At 38.9% G+C, this 23,284-nt stretch overlaps 1 protein-coding gene and 1 pseudogene across 2 annotated transcripts; one reads left to right on the forward strand and one right to left on the reverse strand.

Moving 5' to 3' along the window:
* Positions 1-3,911: 3,911 nt before the first annotated feature.
* Positions 3,912-9,533, reverse strand: LOC137595172 (elastase-1-like). 2 transcript variants are annotated; one of them, XM_068315069.1, is made up of 8 exons: positions 9,432-9,533; positions 9,142-9,245; positions 8,385-8,485; positions 7,944-8,069; positions 7,223-7,359; positions 6,925-7,067; positions 4,223-4,372; positions 3,912-4,016 (listed from the first exon to the last, which is right to left on the reverse strand). In XM_068315069.1, exons 1-8 carry the CDS (start codon positions 9,469-9,471, stop codon positions 4,005-4,007), a joined length of 813 nt encoding a protein of 270 aa, XP_068171170.1. In that variant the 5' UTR covers positions 9,472-9,533; the 3' UTR covers positions 3,912-4,004. The 2 variants fall into 2 exon arrangements, with proteins under 2 accessions (XP_068171170.1, XP_068171168.1); XM_068315067.1 differs by lacking the exon at positions 3,912-4,016 and having other exon boundaries at positions 4,205-4,372.
* Positions 9,534-20,994: 11,461 nt separating this feature from the next.
* On the forward strand, positions 20,995-22,746 carry LOC137594935 (dnaJ homolog subfamily B member 13-like; annotated as a pseudogene).
* Positions 22,747-23,284: the final 538 nt, after the last annotated feature.

The raw sequence follows: 23,284 nt of genomic DNA on the forward strand, positions 1-23,284 counted from the left end.
TGTGAATATATTGGGGGTTTTTTCTGAGTGGTCAAAAGTTTGTGCGATTTATCAATCCTATGTGAGGAAATCCTCAAGTACATGCAATGTATAAAATATCTTAGTTTAGCACAAGCTGGGAAACAGTGTAGGGCAAATCTCCTGCCCTATTCCATTATTGATGATTCAGTATTGACTCATTCAGTCACTCTGTCTCGGGTTTCAGTCAGAAAAAGAAACAGACGACAGACTTTTTGACATGATGAGAAGGTCTGAAATGTGATATTTTAAATGCCCAGTTGATATATGAAAACTGCCCAGCAATGACCTACAGTACTGCCATGGTGCCCTCAAGCAAGGCACCAAACCCCAAGAAACATCTTCCAGAGTGCCGCCACGTGGTCACCCTACACTCCACCATTTCTCCATCATTGCAAGTCTACAGGTCCTTTGTGTGCATGTGTGTGTTTGTGCTCCAGTCTGTATTTGTGTGTAATATGTAGAGTGCAAAAAGAATTTACCCGCTGGGGATTCATAAAGTATCTTAAATAAAGTACCTTAAATAAAGTCTCAGGACCTGCTGCAAAAAGCATCCGATCCTCAAACATTGATGTTTACACAAAATTCTTCACAAATCGCTTTCCTACAAGATGAACATCCAGGATTAGAGTCACAAACTCAAATCTAAAATACAATCACAGTCTTCCTTTTGTTGCGTGCTTGTTTCTGAAAGATGTTATTCCAGAATATTATGATGAGACGGTGAAGGTGAATCTTAATAAAATGCCATCACTTCATTTTATCCTACTCGGCATTCGTGGAAGCTCTTTCGCATAATTAACATTTCAATTCTCGAGTTATGGCTTTACTATTTTTCGTCAAGCGACATTTGACCATAAATCTAATCACTTCTGTTCAAGTTGACATTTACCACAAATCTGAGGTAATTACTTTGAGGCATTCCAGAGATACTGACAGACACACGAACGGATCAACACAGGAGCCTCTCAGGCTGCCTAAATGATCATCACATGATTTATTACTGTCTTTCTTCCATCCATCCATCCATCCATCCATCCATCCATCCATCCATCCATCCATCCAACTGAGCTGTAGCCTCAAAACACAGGGCACACAATTTACACTTGTGCTCCAATAATGTCTTTTACAATGTCGTAGCCTTTTTGCTATGTGTCATAAAAAGGAAACGAGTGCATAAAAAAGGATTAATTATCCCTAATATGACATTGTACTTTAGTTTTTTAGAAAGAGCATAAATAGCTAATAAACACGCCGTAAATTCACAAATCATACAGATAAAAAATAAGTAATTCGTTTCGGAAAGGTTTTAAAATGATGTAATATATAATAAAGTTAAATCTTAACAAATGTATTTGCAATACAAGACCAAAAACTCAACTACCTCCAGTAACTTTACTGTAGATATATCTATTCATATTTATCTTTGTAATAAATTGCTAAGGAGTCAGGTAACATGTCTAAAAATAAAACTAACAATATAGACTGGCTATAAGAAAGTTGCAGATGTAAGCCTTGTTTTTTTTAAAAAGTACTGTTCACTCAGAAATCAGTGTTAACCTTCACACATCCTTAAACTTCTACAAATTATAGAAAGTGGTTTTCTATGTTTGTTGCTTCCATATGTTGCTGTTTTCCTGGCCCCCATTATAATAATTTACTCGTTCTGTCAAAAACAATCTTCCTCGACTACTCACATCATTCCTATCTTCATTTGTCTTCTGGCAATAAGATTCCACAGTTTGTGTTTATCTGTGTCTGACTGGGAAAAATAATTACGCTTGTGATATTATTTGTTTCAACACTTACAGCAGTAATTAGTCCTGAGTCAGTCCTCACTTCATTTGTCCTGGTGATTAACTGCAGACAGAGAGCACCTTCGGCGAAGCCACATATTAATCACCCTGGCAGAGAACACCATATGGCCGATTAATTGTCCTCCATTGGTTGACATTTATTCCCTGCACAAATGGTTGGGATTTAAAGTGTCTTCAATGGCTGCATTGTTCAAGATCAGACTTTTAAGAAAGTCATATATTTGCAAAATGAAAGTGAAGATCCAGGTTCAATGAGGCCAATAGGACAACATCATCTGCAAAAAGCAGCTGCACGCATTCTGCTGAAGCCTATCATTGATAACTACAAGCAAGAGGCAGGGTACACTCCGGATGCAACGCCAGCACGTTGCACAGGTACCTAAAGTACAAACTATTGTGAATTATGTATGTTATGTAATGTCTTCTTCAGCTGTAAATAAGAACAATGGAGTACTCAGAAATGAATGCGTTACTGTTGTGTCACACAGACAGACAGACGGACAGAATAGATAGATGTGTTTCATATCAGAGTTTTTGATCTCAACCGGTGAACCTTGCAGCATGAGTGGTAGAACCTGTTATATTCAGTATGTTTTCACAGTAGGAACCCACACTGGCTTTGGTCAGTGTTGCTTTACTTTTTGCCCAGAACTCCTGCCAAATTAGATGTTGTGGACAAACAAATGCATGCAAACGCATTAATGAATGCCAAACATTATTCTTGAAGTGGTCTTGCACACCATAATGTTCTCATAATAGAACTGTTCTTTTAGCTGTGGATAGAAACTAATTCATGCCTTTACTTCTTAGTGTCTGGACTATTCCAGTGCTTTGTTTACTGCGGATCACCACAGTTCTGTCTGGTTTACTTTAAAGTCCCATTACAAATCTTACTCGTGACATGAATTTTAATCACTATATACTGTAATCCAACATGACGTTTGATCGGTCCTTATCAGTGGAAAGACAATGTATTGTTTACTTGGATTGTTCTGTGGAAATATTTTAGTATTTTTTTAAATATACGAATGATTGAAATTGTTGTTTCACTTCACAATCCTTTGTCAGCATCTCTGAGAAATTCTTAGGTGAGGGGACAGCAGCACTTTTGGCACGTGGAGGTTAATGGAAGTTATGAAGTGAGGGAGGTGAAAGAGGAAAAGCAATGTATATTATAGGAAGGGATGGAGGAGAATAACAGGAAGAGGAGGAGGAGGTGAAGCACGTCAGCATCTTTAAAACTTCACTCCACCACCAGCAGGAGTCCTTCTCTTACAACAAATGAACTTTCTGTCCTCACAAATTCAAACAATGAATGGAAAAACAATTTGAAGCTTACTGAGTCACATCACAAAGGTTTGAGGATAAGTATGATCAGAGGATTAATTGTGTTCTGGTAAGTATATTGTTACTAAATTTTTGCTCACAATTGCTTATATCTTAAAACTACAATGTATTTGTTTCTTTTTTTTTCATTTGATAATACATTGTAAATTTGTAAGTACATTTCAGTATACCAATAATTTTTAACTGATGTGCCAAAATTAAAGTTTGCTACATGAGATTTCTTGCCATGTAAACATCTCAATTGTTTTAGTTGGATCATATTTTAGAGTAAATGTTACACAAGTCTTTTCCTCTTCATTGTTAAGAGTTGTTTTGTCAACCAATTTCAAACAAACTTGAGAGCAAGTTGAGCTTCTGTTGACTTATTGCAAAAAAAAAAAAGTTCATGGGATGTCAATGGAAAGCGTTGAATAATTCTGATTTGTAACATAGTGCTTGTTTTTCTTGGTCTAGGGTAGAGGGGGTTACTTCGTATGATTGGACAGCCTCAGAGGCAAATTATAATTTTAAATTTAAGCTCTAGAAATAAAAATCTGATAGATTGATTGAGTTAAGGGTTCAAAAATATCTCAGAATTTTTCTGGTATGAGAAATCGTTCATCATTACGATAAAAGTCTGAACAGATCCATGATTCTTTGTTTGCAGAAACAAATTAAGCTTCACCTCTGGTGACTCGTAATGAATCACAACATGACCAGATACAAAATACAGAAAATGGTAAAACCACATGCACATAAAATATAATTTTATTCTGACGGATACAGCAGACACTGAGATGATTTCACGGTGTTCACTCGTCTCCATGGGGACCATCTCTCTTCTCAGCCCATGATCTGAAAAAACAAAAACAAGTGAATTATTATGTGATTGTCCTCACTGGCCCTGGAGAGAGTTTCACAATAAGACCTTATGAAAAGCTCCAGTTTGTGCACTGAATCAGAAAGTGGGACTCAAATTTTTCATAACATACATTGATCTGTCCTATGTTGATGTATTTTTGAAACCCTTTGGTTTATATGGTTCAGTGATTAATACTGACGTTGTTCATCCAGCTGATGTAGGCAGAGACACGGGTGAAAACGGTGGGCTTCCTGTAGGTGTTGCAGCCAGAGGCAGACACAAAACTGGTCACACCGTGGACAACCCACCTCCCGTTGACACTGCAGTTGAGGGGGCCACCAGAGTCACCCTGCATTAAATGAGAATAAAGAGAACAACATTGAGACAAAAAATTACATTTCAATAGACTGTGAGCAACTGCCCCTTCTCCAGGTGCAGTTCTCTTGTGCCCTCTTGCTTCTCACGTCCCCTTCCAATTTCAGACAGCCTCCAGCAAGTTTTGTACAAAACATGAAATAAAATAATCTATATTTCCTCCACAATATCTTCTTGACAGGAGGGGTCAGTCGTCAGATACATTCAATTTCACCTTGTCAAATCAGGGCGACAAACATTATTTCTTTTGACCTGATCAGAGTGACACTGGTCTGGAAGATGCTGTGAGAAAGTGGGTTCAAACTTGTATACTTCATTAGTTTGGACTCATAAAACTTCTCAGTTGACTCATTAATCAGTTCTAATGTTTTATAAACCTGTTTTGAGCCCTAACCAAGAAACAGTTGTGAGTTTCCAGGTTGCAAAAAGAGCTATTTTAGTTCTTTTTTTTCATTTACCAACAGGTTTCTTATTAATATCCTATAAATGGCATACAAGTAATGCATTAACCCACAACGCAGGTTATAGTTACAACTTTTAAACCAAGGTTAAAAAGGGGGAAAGTTGCTGAACTCTGTTTCTTACATGTGGGCTCATTTTAAATAAAATCTCCATCAGTTCATCATATCTGAGTGTACTTACTCCTCTCAAGGCTTCTAGTGATGATGATGGGTTTGGATCAACTTTGGTTTGGAGCCCTAGAATTTACACATAAAAATATGGAACACAATCCTGGTGGTGTGGACTTATCAGGAGGTGAGGAACCCTCTTTAGGTTACTAGAGCACAACACACCTGAAACTGTGAAAAAGGTGTGGAAAAATTCAACATCATGTAAATCTATCTGCTGCCAGTTTTGGAACATTGTGGGATCGTAAGTTTATTGGAAAAAATAAATAAAACGTTTGAGTACGCATAACGTTAATGACAGTGTGAAGTAGGATAAAACCACACGAGGCAGAGAATTGTGCTGACAATATTGTGACATAAAACATTCATTTCACCATCCTCAAGAATATTAAACACTTCAAAAATCTATTGATCCTGTGTTTTTTTCTAAATCCATTTGAATGCTATTTATATTTCAAAATTATATTCTACTTTAGGATCCTTTATTTCTTATTAAAGATCTCTTATTTTAATTGACTGTTCTGTCTTTTTTCTAATGTTTTTCTTATGTTTGTATTTACACTGTCTTTTATTTTAAAGGTCTCAAGTAGTCACCAGGAATACTGCAGTCGTTATTTAAACTCTCTAGCTTTGACAAATAAAAATATCCCATTATATCATTCCTGCCAAATTTAATTTTCAACTTGCAGTATAATGTGATCAGCCTGCACAGATCTTTGTTTGGAGAGGTGACAAACAGCTGACATTTGTATTTAGTGTCATGTGTTATCATATATATACACAAGTACGTATATAAAATAAAAAATAAAATAAAAATACATTACTAATAAAACACAGTTCCAACGATATAAGCCTAGAAAACAGCGTGTCACAAAACATTAACACATCACCAAAACAACTTCCTAACATTAACATTAACATTCCCATGAGCCTTAACTGTGACCTGTGATCGGAGCGGCTGCTCCATTACAAAATGACATATTTATTTATTTGTATTTATCTCTATTAGCTGAAAGGAGGGGAGTTTGTTTTGTCTACTTATGCTTTATATATATATATATATATATATATATATAGATAGATAGATATAGATATAGATATAGATATAGATATAGATATAGATATAGTTATAGGTAGATATATAGATATATATCTGGCTACATTTGGAGTAGAAACATATTTGTGTCACTGGGAATGTACCAAGTGCTTCTGACAAAAAAAAACCCTGCCATTTTGGTCAGGTTTTATAAATATTCTAATGTACAAATGTACACGGTCCTGACAGTTTACACTTTCCAAACCAACTGATATCAGGTTTTCGAGTCAGTCAAAACATTAAATAAATATTATCTGCATTGCACGCATTCAGAATTGTTACAAGAAAGCTACAAACATGCATGTTCTGACACCCTACTGGTTCCTAAACTAAACTAAGTACAGTATATTAAATTTTGAACATATGATTATTTTGTGAATTGTCTTCCTGCAGGATTATCTTACTCTGTACGCTATAATAGCACCCAGTATGTTGGTGGCCCTGATAACATCACCATATCACCCACAACAGCAGCCCAAATCGATTGATTGATTCCTTACAAACAAGAAATGCAAATTCCAATTTTGTGTATTACTTGTGGCACAAAGATAAGATTGCCATTTAAAAAAAATGTTCATTTGTCTTGAGTAAAACCCAAGTTTTTGAAGTCCTGCTGAATTACTTTAGGAAAAAATATTGGCATAATAATCAGTGTTTGTCAAACCATGTATAAAGAAAACCTTTAGTTAGAAGCGTTAGGACTTTGGCGGAGTTTTGTTACAAGAAAAATCAAACGAACCAAAAATAGACTCTGAACAGCTGAAATGCAAAAATGTGGTTTCATTAACGAAAGACTCTCACCTGGCACCCGGACTCACTGCCTCCCCCAGCACAGACCATGGTGGTCTTCACGGTGCTGCCCCACCATCCATAGTTGGAGCAGGTCCTGTGGTCCACAACAGGGAGGTAGGCCTGCTTCAGCTGGGCAGAAAGGTTACCACCAGCTGGGGATGACAGGAGAAACCATTACAGCCCATAATGGGGGGATCAGAGAGTTTATTCCCCCCTAAAATCACACTTGATCTCTTATTGTGTTTAAGAATTATGTGTTTTAATTCAGCATGAATTAAACACAATAAAATCATGACAACAGACTCACTCTGGGTGCGACCCCATCCTGTGATGTAGCAGGGGTTGTTGTGAGGCAGGACCTGGCCGGAGGGGGGCAGGGCACCGAGCTGAACATAGTTGTTCAGAGTGGCATCAGAAGACAGACGCAGGAGAGCAATGTCCCACCTGAGAGCAGCACCGACACGTCCTCAAGTGATTACCCAATGAATGCTTTCCTTAACCATGTAACAGTTTATTTTAGTTATGTTTAAGGGCTGGTTGTTGTTCAACTGTCATTGGAAGTCGCAGGTGTACAGCTAATAATTTGTTTCATTCATTTTGAATTAATTTTACAACTAAATTATTTTCTTTGTCCATCAGTGTTTATTTTAAATTTATTATCTCTTAAACTTTAACACCAAAATTAACGATAATTTTCAGATGACTGGTCCTTTTCCGCGCTATCGATCTCTATCAAGGCAATTTAATATAAGATATATGTTTTCACATTCCATGATTAGAGTGGTACATCAGTTTTGATTCAGTAATTTATGTGTAATATTAAATGAAAAAAACAAATTTAGTCAATTTTAAAACCCAAAACATCCATCTTTATGTATTTAAATTCATTCATAAATTAACGATATATTGAATGTATTACTATATACGTTTTGTGTTTCTATTGTGGGATGTACAGTATAAATAGCATGTTTGCCAAGAGTTATACTTTTGCATACAGCTGTGTCAAAATGTGACTAGAAACCACTCACCCTCCGGCAACGTTGTTGGAGTTCCAGTTGGGGTGGAGGTAGACGCGGCTCACGCTCATGTACTGCTCTCTACCCTCGTGAGAGTTGATGTTGTGATCGCCAAGAACAACACGCCAAGTCCTGGACCTGGAGACAGTAAAAATATGATGAGTTCATTTCAAATGCATTCATCTCCAGTACATGTCAATGTGAGCTATCATTATTGGAAGAAGCAAAAAGGAGACATGTTGATTTTTATTCTCATGTCTGGGGCATCTGTAGCAATGCTGAACAGATATTTATATTGGAAAACCTTGAAAAAGCACATGTTGTATTTTAGCTGTAAACCTAAGACGTCTTGGCTCTGCACTTCAACATCCAGAAATGAGTAATTTAGTAAGTAATGTACAATAAATTAAGTAGTTTTCCACTAAGCATCGACTCAATCAATGAATCTCCCACCGATCCACACAGTGAGCAGCGGTCATGACCCATCCTTTCCGTATCAGAGTTCCTCCACAAGTGTGGTAAAAGTTGCTGCCAGATTTGTACTGCAGAGAGATCTAAGGAGACAGAAAAATACAGCATTACAGCCACATAAATAAGTAAAAAACACTCACATTTGTGTTAAATGCTTCTTGGCTGAATTTCTGATATTTAAAAATGAAGTAACCACAAGGACACTTTTAAAGTCATCTTTTGAACTCGTCTCTAAGTTTCTAAATAAGCACACAAGACCCACAAAATAGCTAAAATCTCCTTTTGGGAATGCGTCATTCTGCATGAATTGATTGTTTGAACAAATTTATTACCAGGGAACTTTCAGTCAAACATATTTTCTCAAAGCAAGTCTTTTACTTCAAGGGTACAGTATTTTCTGCACTATAAGGCGCACTGGATTATAAGGCGCACATCTAATGAATGGCCTATTTTAAAACTGTTTTCATATATAAGATGCACTGGACTATAAGGCACGCTGGATTATAAAGTGCATCTTCAATGAATGGCCTATTTTTTTTAAAAAATTCCATATATGATGTGCACTGGATTATAAAGTGCATTGTTGGTTTTTGAGAAAATTAAAGGCTTTTAGGTGCGCCTTATAGTGTGGAAAATACTGTATTTTCACATTGTGGTATTGCTGCTTTTACTCATGTAAAAAAAATAAAAATTGAGCGTCACTTGCACCACAGTTGTGAGTTAAATAAAGTTACTGTACCTGCCAAGGCCAGGAGTTTGGTGGAGCAACCTCACCTCCCACAACTCTCTCATCAAAACTGTCATCCTCCAAGTACCTGGGCTGGGGCTCCAGCTCAGACAGCACTGCAAACACAGGATTACAGTCAGACATCAAGCGTGTGTGTGTGTGTGTGTGTGTGTGTGTGTGTGTGTGTGTGTGTGTGTGTGTGTGTGTGTGTGTGTGTGTGTGTGTGTGTGTGTGTGTGTGTGTGTGTGTGTGTGTGTGTGTGTGTGTGTGTGGAAGAGGAGGAACATACAGGCAGTTCTTACCGAGGGCTGCGAGAGAGGTCAACACGAAGAACCTGAGCATGTCTGTAACTCTCCTAAACCTTCTTGTGCTTTAAACATCCTCCTGCTCTTATATACCCAAAACCTCCCTCTGTTGTGTGTGTGCCCAACTGTGTTGTTCTCACAGTTATCAATGCAGTGATAATCCATGGAATCGCTGACTCAGCCACAAATGTTGATAGAGTTTTTTTTAGAATAACTGGACGACACCTGTTACGCTTTTGGAAGCGCATCCACAAGTGGAAATGCTATACTCTATTTGCATTGCAAATTATTGAAAGAAAAGTGACGCATTTGTTCAAATATTCATATAAATTTTTTTAAAAAGTTATTATTATTATTATTTTGTTATTATTTTTTATTTTATTTTTTTATTATTATTATCAAACTACTAATAATACATAAAACTTGTATACGTTTGATGAAGTGTAGTGATGCTGTAGAAATGAAGCATTGTGGGAGAGGGAGGGGAAAGGAGACTGTACTTACATAGTTATCTCTTGCTGTCCAACCAAAGGAGGGGTTGACCCCCTACCCCCAACAAATTGGACCCTGGATGAATGGATAGATGAAGATTTTATGGCAGTTTTGTGTGCGTTTACATTTTTGACACAAAAGTGTCCAGAGGATGGTAAATTTAAGGAGGCAACAAGGATTAATAAATTAAATAAGTAAAATATTAAAAACACTTCATCAAGGTGCAGTAACTATTATTATAGGGCTTGTTGCATTGAATATATGGAGTATACTTTTCATTATGAGCTACAGGTCATGACACAGATAGAATTACTGTGAACAGGAACAGCTTTGAGTTCTTTCTAACATCTTAATAAAATGTGTTTCATCTTGTTTTCTTTATTGACTCCTCTCCATTGTTGCTGTTGGTAACATTTGCTCCTTGTTCTCACAGTAAACATGGCGACGTTCTCATCAGCTCTGCTGGATTTGATGTTCTTCAACATTCACCTTTGTTTTTCACTTCCTATTAAAATCTCTCCAAAAATAATGCAAACCTGTTTCATTCTTGGTGCGGCCTTTGTTCAGTAATGTTCTTTATGTGGGTCTGAGGAAGAGTCGTAGTCATCCTCACTCAATGGAGTAAAACGAGACGTCAGAAATTGAAGTGTTTATGTTTCATTATTTACAGCAGTGGAGCAGATGTCACTCATCTAGAGAGACAGAGAAGCAGTTCATTGGTTCAGACCGACGCAGGAGTCCAGGTCAGGAAGGATTATGGTGGGAGGGGTCAGGATCCAGAGGGACGGAGGTCTTTCCTCTTTATTAAAGCCCAGAAGCACTTGATGGCCTTGACTTTCTTTGTGGGAGCTCCTGAAAAGAGACAGCTTGTTTGATTTCCTCTCCAAAAGGCTGACTTGGGGTCATCCAGCTCATACAACGCCTCCCTGTGGTTTTCAGCATACAAGTCGGCCTTGATGAGTTCGTTGCTCCAGGAGGTTATTGTGTTTCAGAATGATTTTCTCCTTCTTTTCCATCTGGGAGTGAAAGCTCTTTTGAAGAGCAACAATCTGCTCCTCTCTGGTTCTTCTCTCCGGCTTCACCTCTGCCTCCTTCATCTGCAGGTGACAGGACTTTGTTGCACTTTGTTTTCTCCTTCAGGTTTTCAAAGTTCAGATGGAGGCAGGATACCAAAAGTCCACGGAGAAGGCCAAAGCCTGTGTGTCACAAACAGCTGTTGGCTTGACTGTTCTGTGTGACAACCGGGTACAATTTGGAAAATTGTGGGTTATTTTACGAGCAGCACCACTACAGGAGAGTTTTTTTATCTCACTGATTCCTGGTGACGCATTTCTTCTAGTTGCTGATGCAGCGGCGCTTGAATCAATCACTTTTTGTTGTTACGGGAGAGGAACTGCTGGTAAAGGTGAATGAACAAACGGGCCGTCCAGACCTTAAAATGAATTCGAGAGGTGACACCCGCTGGAACAGCACTGACCATATGCTGCAATGCATTTATGACCTTAGGGAGCCTTTTTGAGATGCCTTGGATGACTCACGCACAGATATCCTGTCACTTTCATCGGAAAATTAGAAAATATATTGGCAGAATGTCTGAAGGCTTTGTTGTCAGTGGGGCTATCTGAGGAGAAAACGGTCTCAGGATCCAAACTATCCTCCTGGTGATAATGCTTCACCAAAAACTGGAGTGTCTGAGGAAACAAATTAAGAACAAGCTCTTCAAATACCAATGAAGGAGCATCCCATCACCTGCAACACTGCTGGACCCCAGATTAAAAAAAATAGGTTTTTATTGCTCTAACAAAGCTGGAGTGGCAGAGCAGGGGCTGATAGCAGAATGTGCTGCGGTCATGTGGAACACCATGTTGTCTCAATCATCATCCTCCTTCTCCACATCATTCTCATTAGAAGCTTCTCTGCCTGGGACTCAAGGTAATCAATGTGTTTTCATTGGTTTAGTGTATGTAGTTTTTTATTTTATGGTTTTTTTTTTTTATTGTATGCAGTCACTTACAAACTGTGAAACAAATTGTGGCTTCGTTTGGACGCCACAATGCAGCAGACTAAACCTGAAAAAAACTGCAGATGCAACAGTGGAGGTAAAATCATACTTGAAAGAACCAAATTTGAAGATATTAGAAGACCAGCTTACAATACTGGGAAAAGTGTAAGAATATACAGTACAGCGTGTATAGGATTGCTGTCAGGATAGTGTATACCCCAGCTTCATCTGTGCCCTGTAAGAATCTTCAAAAGCAGTTGAAATATTCTCAAAAAAAAAAAAAAGAGAAGAAACCACCTGAAGCCAAGCACTGTTGAAAACTTGCTACTCTTGAATAAAAATGAAAAGTCCCCCCAAACACAAGTAAGTCAAGGAATTAGTTAGTTTAGTTACCGTACTCATCAAATTATGTCAAATATTCACACATTTATTGGCCACTTGAGGGCGCAGTAGAGCAAAGGACGCACCATGAAGGCCCATGTGTTAACTACTTCGATTCTCGCTCCCCCAGCAGTGATCCCAGCTCAGAGGTGAGGCCATCGACCGATCAGTCTCCATTTCAGCTCCAGTGACACGTATGATCATATGGTTTCTTGTCCTTCTTTCAGGAATTGGTCTTGGACCTGGTGGTGGTCTACATCAGTCCATCGATGAGGAGGGTCTTCCTGCCTGGTCTCCTGAACGGGTTGGAGACCTTGAACCAGAAGTCACCCCAGATGTCCCCCACTCCTCTGTTCAACTTAGGAATATGATGAAGATGGTTCGTGTATTCTTTTGAAGGGTCGGGGAAATGTGCTGCTGCCTTTGTTCCCACAAAGAGGACTGATTTTGTCATCATGTTTTTTTCGATAAAGTTTTGATGTTTTATTGTAGTTTTTTCTGTTTGGTTCTAACAGTAAGAGCTCTGGTGGGGCTTTCTTGATCTGGTTCAGGGGCCTCTGACGGAGACTGACTCGGGGCCCGTGCTAATCCTTTCGTCTCATAGGAGAACACTTTAACACTCGAGAGCTTCTTATTTTCACTACCAACACACTTGTTGTTACTCAACTTTTTTCTTATTTCAAAACACCCAGTAGGTCGCTCAGATGGTACGGCTGACATTCAAAGGAAGGTCAGACAATAAAGGAACAAAGTGGTTTTGTGTTCCCGGTTACACAAAAAAAGAAAAATACAAATCACCCATAGAAATCAGATTAGGAAGACTGACTAGAATATGTGTATAGAACCAATTTAGAACGAAATTAGAAGAAAAACAAAACTCATCAATTATTTGAATCAATAGAATAGAACAGAATGCCCTTTATTGTCATTGTACTTGGCATGCAACAAGATTGGAGAGCTCCACCTACAAGTGTTAGTCGCTATGATATACATCATTACAATTCAAAATATGCAAAATATTATGTTAAACAGAACGTAGAACATTTACACAAAATAATGTAAGAGTTTAATGAGGTCAAAGAAAGCACACAGATGCGGAAAAATAATTTAAAATTGCATTGCACGCTAAACTATCTATGAATGTGAGAGTTCAGGCTGGATGGATGGATGGATGGATGGATGGATGGATGGAAGGAAGGAAGGAAGGAAGGAAGGAAGGAAGGAAGGAAGGAAGGAAGGAAGGAAGGAAGGAAGGAAGGAAGGAAGGAAGGAAGGAAGGAAGGAAGGAATGAAGGCACAAAAGCTCATTAACATTGAAAAATGAATTCATGTATGACTGCTGTCACCTTGGGATGGATGAGATTTGTGTTTATTCCCCAGAAACAGCTGACTGCTGCTGTAAGCTGCTGAAATGTGTAATAAAATGTGCTAATGAGAGGATTGGGCTGTGGAGCGCATACTGCACATACAGGAATAAGCTTCTGCCTGATACTTCAGTGGAGCATTTTATCAGTTGGTGGCAGACTCAGGATGTCTGTGGGGGGGGGGCAGGGATGAAAATAAAAAGTCCACTTTATCATATTTTTCGCCGATGGAAACCAAGAAGGACACTTCCTCCCCATTTCTTCCAAATTGTAGGTATATAGTAGTTCATTGCTTTATTTTTCTGCAGTTAGAACAGATCACGGTTTTACCTCACAACTTTTATCTGACAACTGTCAAGGTGTTGTAATGAGAATATGATGTATTTTACTAGTTGTTAAATAATATTATTTGGAGTCAGGTTTGGGTTCCCCTCACAGAGAAGTTAAAATGTAATTACCGTGACTGCAGGGAGCAAACAACAAAACCATCATCTGAATGACTGGCAGGTCACTCCAGCCTTACAGAGATGGGAGTCTACAGCCAATAATGAAACCCATACGATTGAGTTTCAGTGACTCTTATCCAATCCAATTCTATCCACTTAATTTATATGGCATAATTTAAATAAACACAAGGTTTCCTGCACAAGTGCTGCACAGTAACTAGATAAAAACAGAACAGACGCGCCACAGAACCGTGAACATAATGTAGTTTAATAAAATATCAAATAAAAATCCAATTAAACGATTTAAAATAAGTTAAAAGCAGAAATAAAATCAGATTAAAAAACAATTAAAATAATGAGAAATGATGTAACAACCTTGACCAAGTTGCACTATGTTGAAGATGTGGAAGTCCTCAGCGGCCGTTCAGAACTGAGGAGCCAACATTTATTCAGTCTTTTCCTATAACACCAGATGACTTAATTCAACAAAGAGTATTGTGCTTATTTAACAAGCTGCATATCTACATTGATTTATGTGAAGAATTTTGATATAGTCACTGCTCCAGTTGCAGCAACAGCAACACATGTAGTACAATAGCACGGTGCATGATCAAGTCTCTGTTTGCTGCTTGATCTGCTGCATAATGGATAAGTTGTGCAAACCTTTACCTTAGCAGAGACTCTTTGACTGAACTGCTGGCTCTGTGTGAGATGTGTTCTAATGTGCTAGCCTTCAGGCTGGGTATCCAACACAGGCTCCATCGTCAAAAATGTCCAACCAAGGATCTCAGTCAAGGAGTGCTATCAGCCTGAAGACCCGCTTATCCAGATCTACGCAGTAATGACAGTTTGTTCTCTGTGCAACCATCTCTGATTAGGATTGGATTTTAAATAGGATGATAAGACAGACCTGGGTGAAGGAAGAGAACCTGCTCTCTCCTCAGAACAAACAAATTGAATAATTATCTCAGATCCATCAAACCCTGGACACAAAAACAACCAAAAAACAAGTAATGTGTGTGTGTGTGTGTGTGTGTGTGTGTGTGTGTGTGTGTGTGTGTGTGTGTGTGTGTGTGTGTGTGTGTGTGTGTGTGTGTGTGTGTGTGTGTGTTTGTGTGTGTGTGTGTGTGTGTGTGTTATTATTATATAATTAATATTCTACATACATGCACATACATGCATCTGGAAAGAAAGTACATAAGGAGTCTTGGTGGTAGAATGAGGAGGTACAGGAGTGTATACAGAGAAAGAGGTTAGCTAAGAAGAAGTGGGACACTGAGAGGACTGAGGAGAGTAGACAGGAGTACAGGGAGATGCAGCGTAAGGTGAAGGTAGAGGTAGCAAAGGCCAAACAAGAAGCTTCTGATGACTGGAATGCTATGTTGGACAGTAAGGAGGGAGAGACTGATCTATACAGGTTGGCAAGACAGAGACAAAGATGGGAAGGATGTGCAGCAGGTCAGGGTGATTAAGGATAGGGATGGAAGTCTATTGACAGGTGCCAGTAGTGTGATGGGAAGATGGAAAGAGTACTTTGAAGAGTTGATGAACATGGAAAATGAGAGACAACAAAGACTAGAAGAGGTTACTGTTGTGGACCAGGAAGTAGCAAAGATTAGTCAGGATGAAGTGAGGAGGGCATTGAAGAGGATGAAGAGTGTAAAGGCAGTCGGTCCTGATGATATACCTGTAGAGGTTTGGAAGTGTCTAGGAGAGGTGGCAGTAGAGTTTCTGACTGGGTTGTTCAACAGGATCTTAGATAGTGAGAAGATGCCTGAGGAATGGAGGAGAAGTGTGCTGGTGCCCATTTTTAAGAACAAGGGAGATGTGCAGAGTTGTGGCAACTACAGAGGAATAAAGCTGATGAGCCATACAATGAAGTTATGGGAAAGAGTAGTGGAAGCTAGTCTAAGGGCAGAAGTGAACATTTGTGAGCAGCAGTATGGTTTCATGCCAAAAAAGAGTACTACAGATGCAGTATTTTCTTTGAGTATGTTGATAGAGAAGTACAGAGAAGGCCAGAGGGAGCTGCATTGTGTTTTTGTAGATCTGGAGAAAGCTGATGAGTTGGTGTGAGTGAAGAGGATGCAGAGGACAGGGTTAGATGGAGGCAATTGATTCACTGTTGTGACCCCTGAAGGGAAAAGCCCAAAGGAAAAGAAGGAGGATTCTACATACATGCACATAGACATATACAGTATGATCCCTATAAGCGGTTTTAGCATACACCTAACCCACCCCTCCTTTAATCCTTCAGTCGTTGCTGCAGACATTTGTCTAAAATGTTACAAAACATCCAGAGATGTAACAGAAAGGGCAACACAATCCTTCTGTTCATAACGGACCTCTCAGACCAATTATATTTAACAAATTTCTGATGGTAGCAATAATATAAAAATACACATTAACACCATACACACACACACACACACACACACACACACACACACACACACACACACACACACACACACATACACACACACACACGACAAAGAATTCTACAACAATGGTCACACAAAAGACCCAAATTTATGTCAGCATTTATTCATTACTGTTAATTTTCAGGATTACGAATAACAGCCCATTTGATTTATGTTATAAGAAAATTGAATAATCTATCTTTGTGTCCCTACAATGACCCGGTGGTGAATTGTCTGCTGCGTTTTTGTGTTTTTGCTGAGTGCTGACAAAGTTCTCCTGTTATTCTGGAAATCTGTAGTTTCCAGAGGCTAATAAGAAAATGATGTCCCTTGGATGTGCTGTAAAGCAGTCATCCCAAACCTTTTTTTTCTTGCACCACAGACTGGTTTAATGTCAGACAATATTTTCACGGACTGACCTTTAAAGATGTGATGGATGAACACAACAAAATAAAATCATACAAAAAAAGAATGAAATCTGGTATTTACATCCCGAGAAGCGGTGATGCGTTGTGATTGTCAATGTTTGAGTGTCCGTCTAAAAAGTCAATCAATAATATCAAACAAAATTCAATGACAATTCAGAACTTTTCACAATGACAAGGTATACTGGCTGTCGTTTCAGGCAACTAAATACAGCTGAAGTCATTGAGACAGTGTAGATTCCTTGTGTAGATTATGTAGACATCTTGCGTTGGAGACTGAAAGAATCACCATGGGTCTTTGCTTACCCAAAAATCTGTTCTGCTAGTGAGAGGAACACACACTAGATATTGTGTTTGTCTTTGAAACACATTTTTCATTGTGCATTCCATTTTTGAGGTCCTTGCACACAGTACATGGATGGCAATTTTCCTCAACAGGTCAACGAACCAGTGCTGTTCCACCTTCAACTATTCCTTGAGCAACCAAACCCTCAAACTTATAAAATTAAAGTACTTTAAATCTACTGATTCCCTGTGCCTTGTAGTCATGCTGGTAAAGAAGATATGAGTTGATCACCACAACAGACAAGAAATGCCAGAAAAGTATCATAAACCAGCTCTAGGAGCCAAAAAAGCTTTGGGTCTCCTTTGGATAACTGGTTCCCAGGTATAAAAAGGAACCAATTGTTGGGCGGGTCAGATTTCTGTTTTATTGCTATATTGTTTTGTTCGATGTTAACTAGCGGATGAGTCAAGTGGAAAATAAAATGGAATATTCAACTGAAAGGTTGGTGTGTCAGACTTTTAATTAAGAAAGCACATCAACCCGTCAATCACTCAGGTGTGGTAGAAACCTCAGTGGCTTCAAGCGTGGCTTAGCCTCTACACCAGCAAAACCTCACCAGGGTCTTGATGGGAAAGTTACAGCGTGTCAACTCCTCCCATAGAAGCATTCTGGGGTGGCAGGAGCTCGGTCCAGTAGGCGTCGGACTGGGGTCTGGAAGTCGCCGGCTCAAGACCTGGGTCAGCTAAAATTTTTGTTGTGTGAGCTGGCAGTGGGAGGTGTCAGCTCACCTCCTGAGCACTGCCGAGGCGCCCTTGAGCAAGCCCCACCAAGCTGCCCAATTGGGGCACACCTCGAAGTTGAAGTCGTGCCCGTCACTCTGTCTTCACCTATACCTACGTGCTTGCTTTACAGGCCCCTGGTGTGTGTGTGTTTGTTTCAGGACGTGAACACATGTTTAACATGTATGGTTGGAGTGTAAGGATAATTTCCCCACGGGGATTATTAAAATGAATTTTTCTTCTTCTTGTACTCCTTGATAGTGATGGCAGTTCGACACTGAAGCTTCGGTACACGTTTCAAACCCTAGAACTACAATTCAATAGAACCACCGCTTCGGAGCTTGCTTTGGGGCGGAAGATAGTCACGTGACAATGACGTCCAAAGCAGCAACTGCTTCGTTTCCCGAGGGAACCACCTGACTGGTTCGCGGTCCAAGGATGTCATTCATTGACACGCCTTCTAACTTGTGACAGTTTTGAATGTTAGCACCAAAACTCCTTTGTATACGCTCTGGAAAATGCACCGTTTGTGGGTTTTTGTCGGAGAGTTGTTATTGCTGTTATTATTGCGTTGCGTTGCTTTTTTGGATCGTTGGATCATTATGGAGCAGTCAGGGAGACAGGTTGTTCTGAAATGTGGGAACACTTCATTCTGATCTCTGCTGGTAAGGTAGGTGTAATGTCACATCTGTAATGAAGGAAGTTACATGTCTAACAGTAACTAGCTATAGCTATGGTCTACCATCCGTGTATATTGATTAATGATAATAACTTATGCTGTTTATGTGACAACTTTATAGATTCAAACTGTATTATTATTTAAAAATAATTTTCTGTCCAGGTCTGGTTGGTGTGTTCTGCTGAACTGAAGTATCATGGGGATACTTCCTCCATGATTAGACACTTCACTGCCAAACATGGAGCTGCTGGAAATCAGGGGACCCCAAATCAAGGTTGGTTATATTATTATATTATTAGACACACTAACACAATGTGGTCTGGCTGTGTTTCATGAGTTGTAGGCCAGCTTAACTTAAGTGTAGTTTCACATTAATCTTCTGGTATTATTTTAATCATTTACTTTTTATTTCTGTCTATTTGTCCTAGTTGACCGGAAGCGAGAGCTGGATGAAGCTCTGGTAAATCTGGTGGTGAAAGACTCGCAGCCTTTTTCTATCGTGGATGACTGTGGCTTCAAGGAGTTTGTGGGATTGCTTGATCCCTCATATGTTCTTCCATCCAGGCAAGCTCTCAAGAGCATGGTGCTTCAGAAATATGAGGTAGAGAAGACCAAGGCCAAGGCTGTAATGGTGAGGGTGGAGGCTGTGAGTCTCACTGCTGATATGTGGACATCTTTGGGAAACATGGAGGCCTGTCTTGCAGTGACCTGCCACTACATGGAGGACCCGATGAAGCTGGCAACAGTGCTCCTGGGAGTGGTGCCGTTCCCTAAAGCACATACTGCAGCTAACACCAGTGCAGCCACAACATCTCTGATGGAGGAATGGAGACTTGAGGGAAAAGTGAACTCATTTGTGACTGATTTTTTTCCAAAAAGTTAAAATGCTGATGCTTGTTGTCGTGTTTGTCTTTGAGATAGGAACCTTTGGGAAACGCTGGACCGAGATACGTCGGATTCAAGGAGGGCAAGGAATGCTACTGCATACGCAACTGTGGAGGTGCAGCGGTACTTTACCGAACCACCACTGGCCAAGTCAGAAGACCCAGTGGATTAATGGAAGAACCACAAGAATGTTTACCCAAATTTGTTTAAACTGGCAAAAAAAATGTATGCACCCCGGCTTCATCTGTTCCATGTGAACGAGTCTTCTCCAAATGTGGAGAAATTGTCACTAAGAAACAGACTTAATCCAAATACTGTGGAAAAAATAATGCATCTCAATAAAAATCTTTGACCACCCTCATCCCAAATTATCAGCCCTTCCATAGTTGCACAAGCACACCAAACCAATACCAGATTTTCCCTGCATTCGCTCCTCAACAACACTCCACACATTTGTCAATTATTATAAGTGCATAGAATATAATATTTAGTCTAGGGTATATCAAAATTTAAAATGAAAGATACTTTAAGTCCAAGCAAAAAGGAGATGATTGTGCATGTGTGTAGTTGAAAGCTTCTTGTCAAACTAACTTGCAGTTCAGGGTTTGAACTTCGCCAGGAGAGGTCACTATAACTGAAGCTTCGAGTAATGAACCCATTTTTGAACCAGTTGGCTCAAATGATTCAGGGCTTCACAAAAGCTTCATTTGCCCATCACTACTCCTTGATGATGTTCGTCTGATCAGTGTTGCCGAGCTTTGTCCAAAGGCTTTGATACGCTGACATCAAAGACACTGCTTCCATATCTTGACATTTCTGTGTCTTACCTTTACTTAACAAGTGACACAGCAGTGCGTGGCTTCCCTTTGATGTACTTTAATGTAATTTGCCTTATTAGTTTCAGTCCTTGTTCTAATTTTACAATTTTACAAACCCCTGCTTTGCTAAGAGGACAATTTTTATTTTGGTAGGTTTCCAGTTCAACAAAAAAACTGCATGGGGTCACCCATCCTGTCACCACTACCCTGGCTCATGTCAGTTCAATATTCTTCCACTAGATGTCTCTATGCTGGGACAGGAAGTGGCACTCTAGGCTTTTGAATTTAAATTTGACATTTAAAAAAAAAAAAAAAGTACATTCATGGGGTAGTAGCAATTCACATCGGCCAAATTTGACCCCGTGGGTTCTCTAGGGTTAACATCATCATCTGACTGAATTCTTAAAATGATGAACACATTTCCAAGACAGCTGGGATAGGCTCCTGCTCCCCACGACCCGCCACAGTGGACAAGCAGTAGAAGATGATTGAATGAATGAATGAATGAATGAATGCATGCATGAATGAATGAATGAATGAATGAATGAATGAATGAATGAATGAATGAATGAATGAATGAATGAATGAATATGTATGTGTCTTTGGCCAATCTGTGTTCTTTGTGACAGCTCATGATGAACTTGGCGAGGAGGATCTCAAAGGCGGTGTCCCACCTGAGTATGGCAGAAGCGGGGCTTGGTCGTACCAGGGGAACCCATTCAAACAGATTTTTTGGAGGGGAGGTGAAGACCCAAGGCACTCGCATAGAGAAAGACCTTCACCTGTCCTTAGATGATCTTTTCCATGGATGTACCAGAAGGATTAAAATATCTCGTAGGGTAAGAGCTCGTCTCCATGAGAGGCTTTGAGTGAATTTGTACACCCATTTTAGACAGAACTGTTCATCAACACTCAACCAACACACGTAATGAATTACTGTCATCTGTTTTTGCCTTTTCAAAAAGGTTATGAATGAAGACGGACGTACATCGAGCATCAAAGACAAGATTCTAACTATAAATGTGAAACCTGGGTGGAAAGAAGGCACAAAAATCACCTTCCCCAAAGAGGGAGATCAGGTAGATGCCCCAGTTAACACATTATCAACTACGATGACACATTTACATCTAAGTACTGATGTGAGAAGATGTTAAATTGATCAGAGTATCTTTAAACGTATGGCATTTTTCAGTGTTAGTTAAAAACTATGGCCTTAACTTGGTATAAACCTGAAAATTGTATTTCAGTGTTAATATCGAAGAGAGGATTTGACCTATTGCTGCCATATTTCCATAGAACAGTTGCTGCCAAAGAAAGGATGCTCACATAATAACTGAAAACATGTGATTTGTAATTATTTGCTGGTTTGGCTCCGCTTAGCTAGCTCAATTTTTTTTATTGCCTGTCATTTTATATTACATTTATAAACTCAATTTCTTCAAAGTATCTCCTATAATATTAATTATTAATATCCTAATATTTTTAATAATTTATTTTTAAAGGTAAGTCTTCCAATGGAACTACCACTAATCACCAGTAGGTGGTGTCAGCAAGTTGTTTCTATAATCTGTTTTTGCTTTTGTAACTTACGTGCAATACTTGAATTATTAATTAATTATCCCCGATAACGACTTATATCTTCAGGGACCAAACAACATCCCTGGAGATATCGTGTTTGTAGTACAGCAGAAGAGCCATCCTCTGTTCGTTAGGCAAGTCAATGACCTGATCTATAAGACCCAGATCTCTCTGGACATGGTGAGTCATGTAAATAAGAGTCATAATAATTAGCTCTGACTCTTAAAAATGTAATCTGGGTAGAATTAACATTCTTTTCTTACAGGCTTTGACGGGGTTCTCTGTGGATGTGAAGACACTAGATGGCAAGAAGCTCAATGTTCCCATCAATGACATTGTGCAGTAAGTACTTACCTATAGTGGCCTCAATATGAAAATATAAATTTGTGAACACTGTAATTTATATTTCTCTTAATTTAACATAAAAATGTTATCCTCCAAAAGCTGAATGAACTATTTATCAGTGAGATTAAAGTTAGAATTTTATCAGCACTTAAACCAGCTTCAGTTAAAGAAACAATCTTACCACAGGGATGTGTTTCAGCTTTTATCTGCATCATTTATCATTTTCTTTGTTTTTTTGTCATAAAACATCAGTCCTGCGTACAAAAAGATAGTAACCGGAGAGGGAATGCCGCTGTCTCAAGACTGTTCCCAGAGAGGAGATCTCATCATTACCTTTGACATCCAGTTCCCTGAGAATCTGTCTGCTGTAAGGAAGCAGCTGATGCAAGACGCTCATGCTTTTACGTAAAGATTTTAATGCATCTGCTATAAAGAAGTTACATTTCTGTCACCCAACAACACCATGAAGACAATTTGTGAACTTTGGGTTGAAATATATACCAGTATTTTACTTGGTAATACGCATATGTACTCTGTCGATCTCTGCCAACTTCAAATATTAATAATAATAAACATTCCTGTAAGAAAAATAAAGTAAATGATTTTGTGATTGATATTTTGACACAGCTTTGGTCCAGCAATAAATCACCATGACAGTAATAATTGATTTATAGACAATTGATTTAAATTCATAAATTAAAATTCCTGGAGAAAGCCCTCCATAATTTGATAGGTTGTAGCATGACCCTTGACCCTCCCTCCAAAAAGTTTTATGGAATTCATTTGGAACTACAGTAATAGGTGAAATATGTCCACAAATCCTCTGTGGCAGCAATAACTATCACTGTCCTACAACTTAATAATAATTCTGATCACAATAAGAATTACTTAATCTGACGTAATTTCTAATTTTAATATTTGATGAACTGTATTTATTATTATATCTT

This window comes from Antennarius striatus, chromosome 5 (genome assembly GCF_040054535.1).
Source record: "Antennarius striatus isolate MH-2024 chromosome 5, ASM4005453v1, whole genome shotgun sequence".
NCBI lineage: Eukaryota > Metazoa > Chordata > Actinopteri > Lophiiformes > Antennariidae > Antennarius > Antennarius striatus.

Coding starts and splice junctions, on each gene's coding strand:
- LOC137595172 (XM_068315067.1), bottom strand. CDS start 9,471: ATGCTCAGGTTCTTCGTGTTGACCTCTCTCGCAGCCCTCG. Junction 9,246..9,431: donor GACCTCTCTCGCAGCCCTCG/GTAAGAACTGCC, acceptor CTGTGTTTGCAG/TGCTGTCTGAGCTGGAGCCC. Junction 4,373..6,924: donor GCAGTGAGTCCGGGTGCCAG/GTGAGAGTCTTT, acceptor CATTTAATGCAG/GGTGACTCTGGTGGCCCCCT.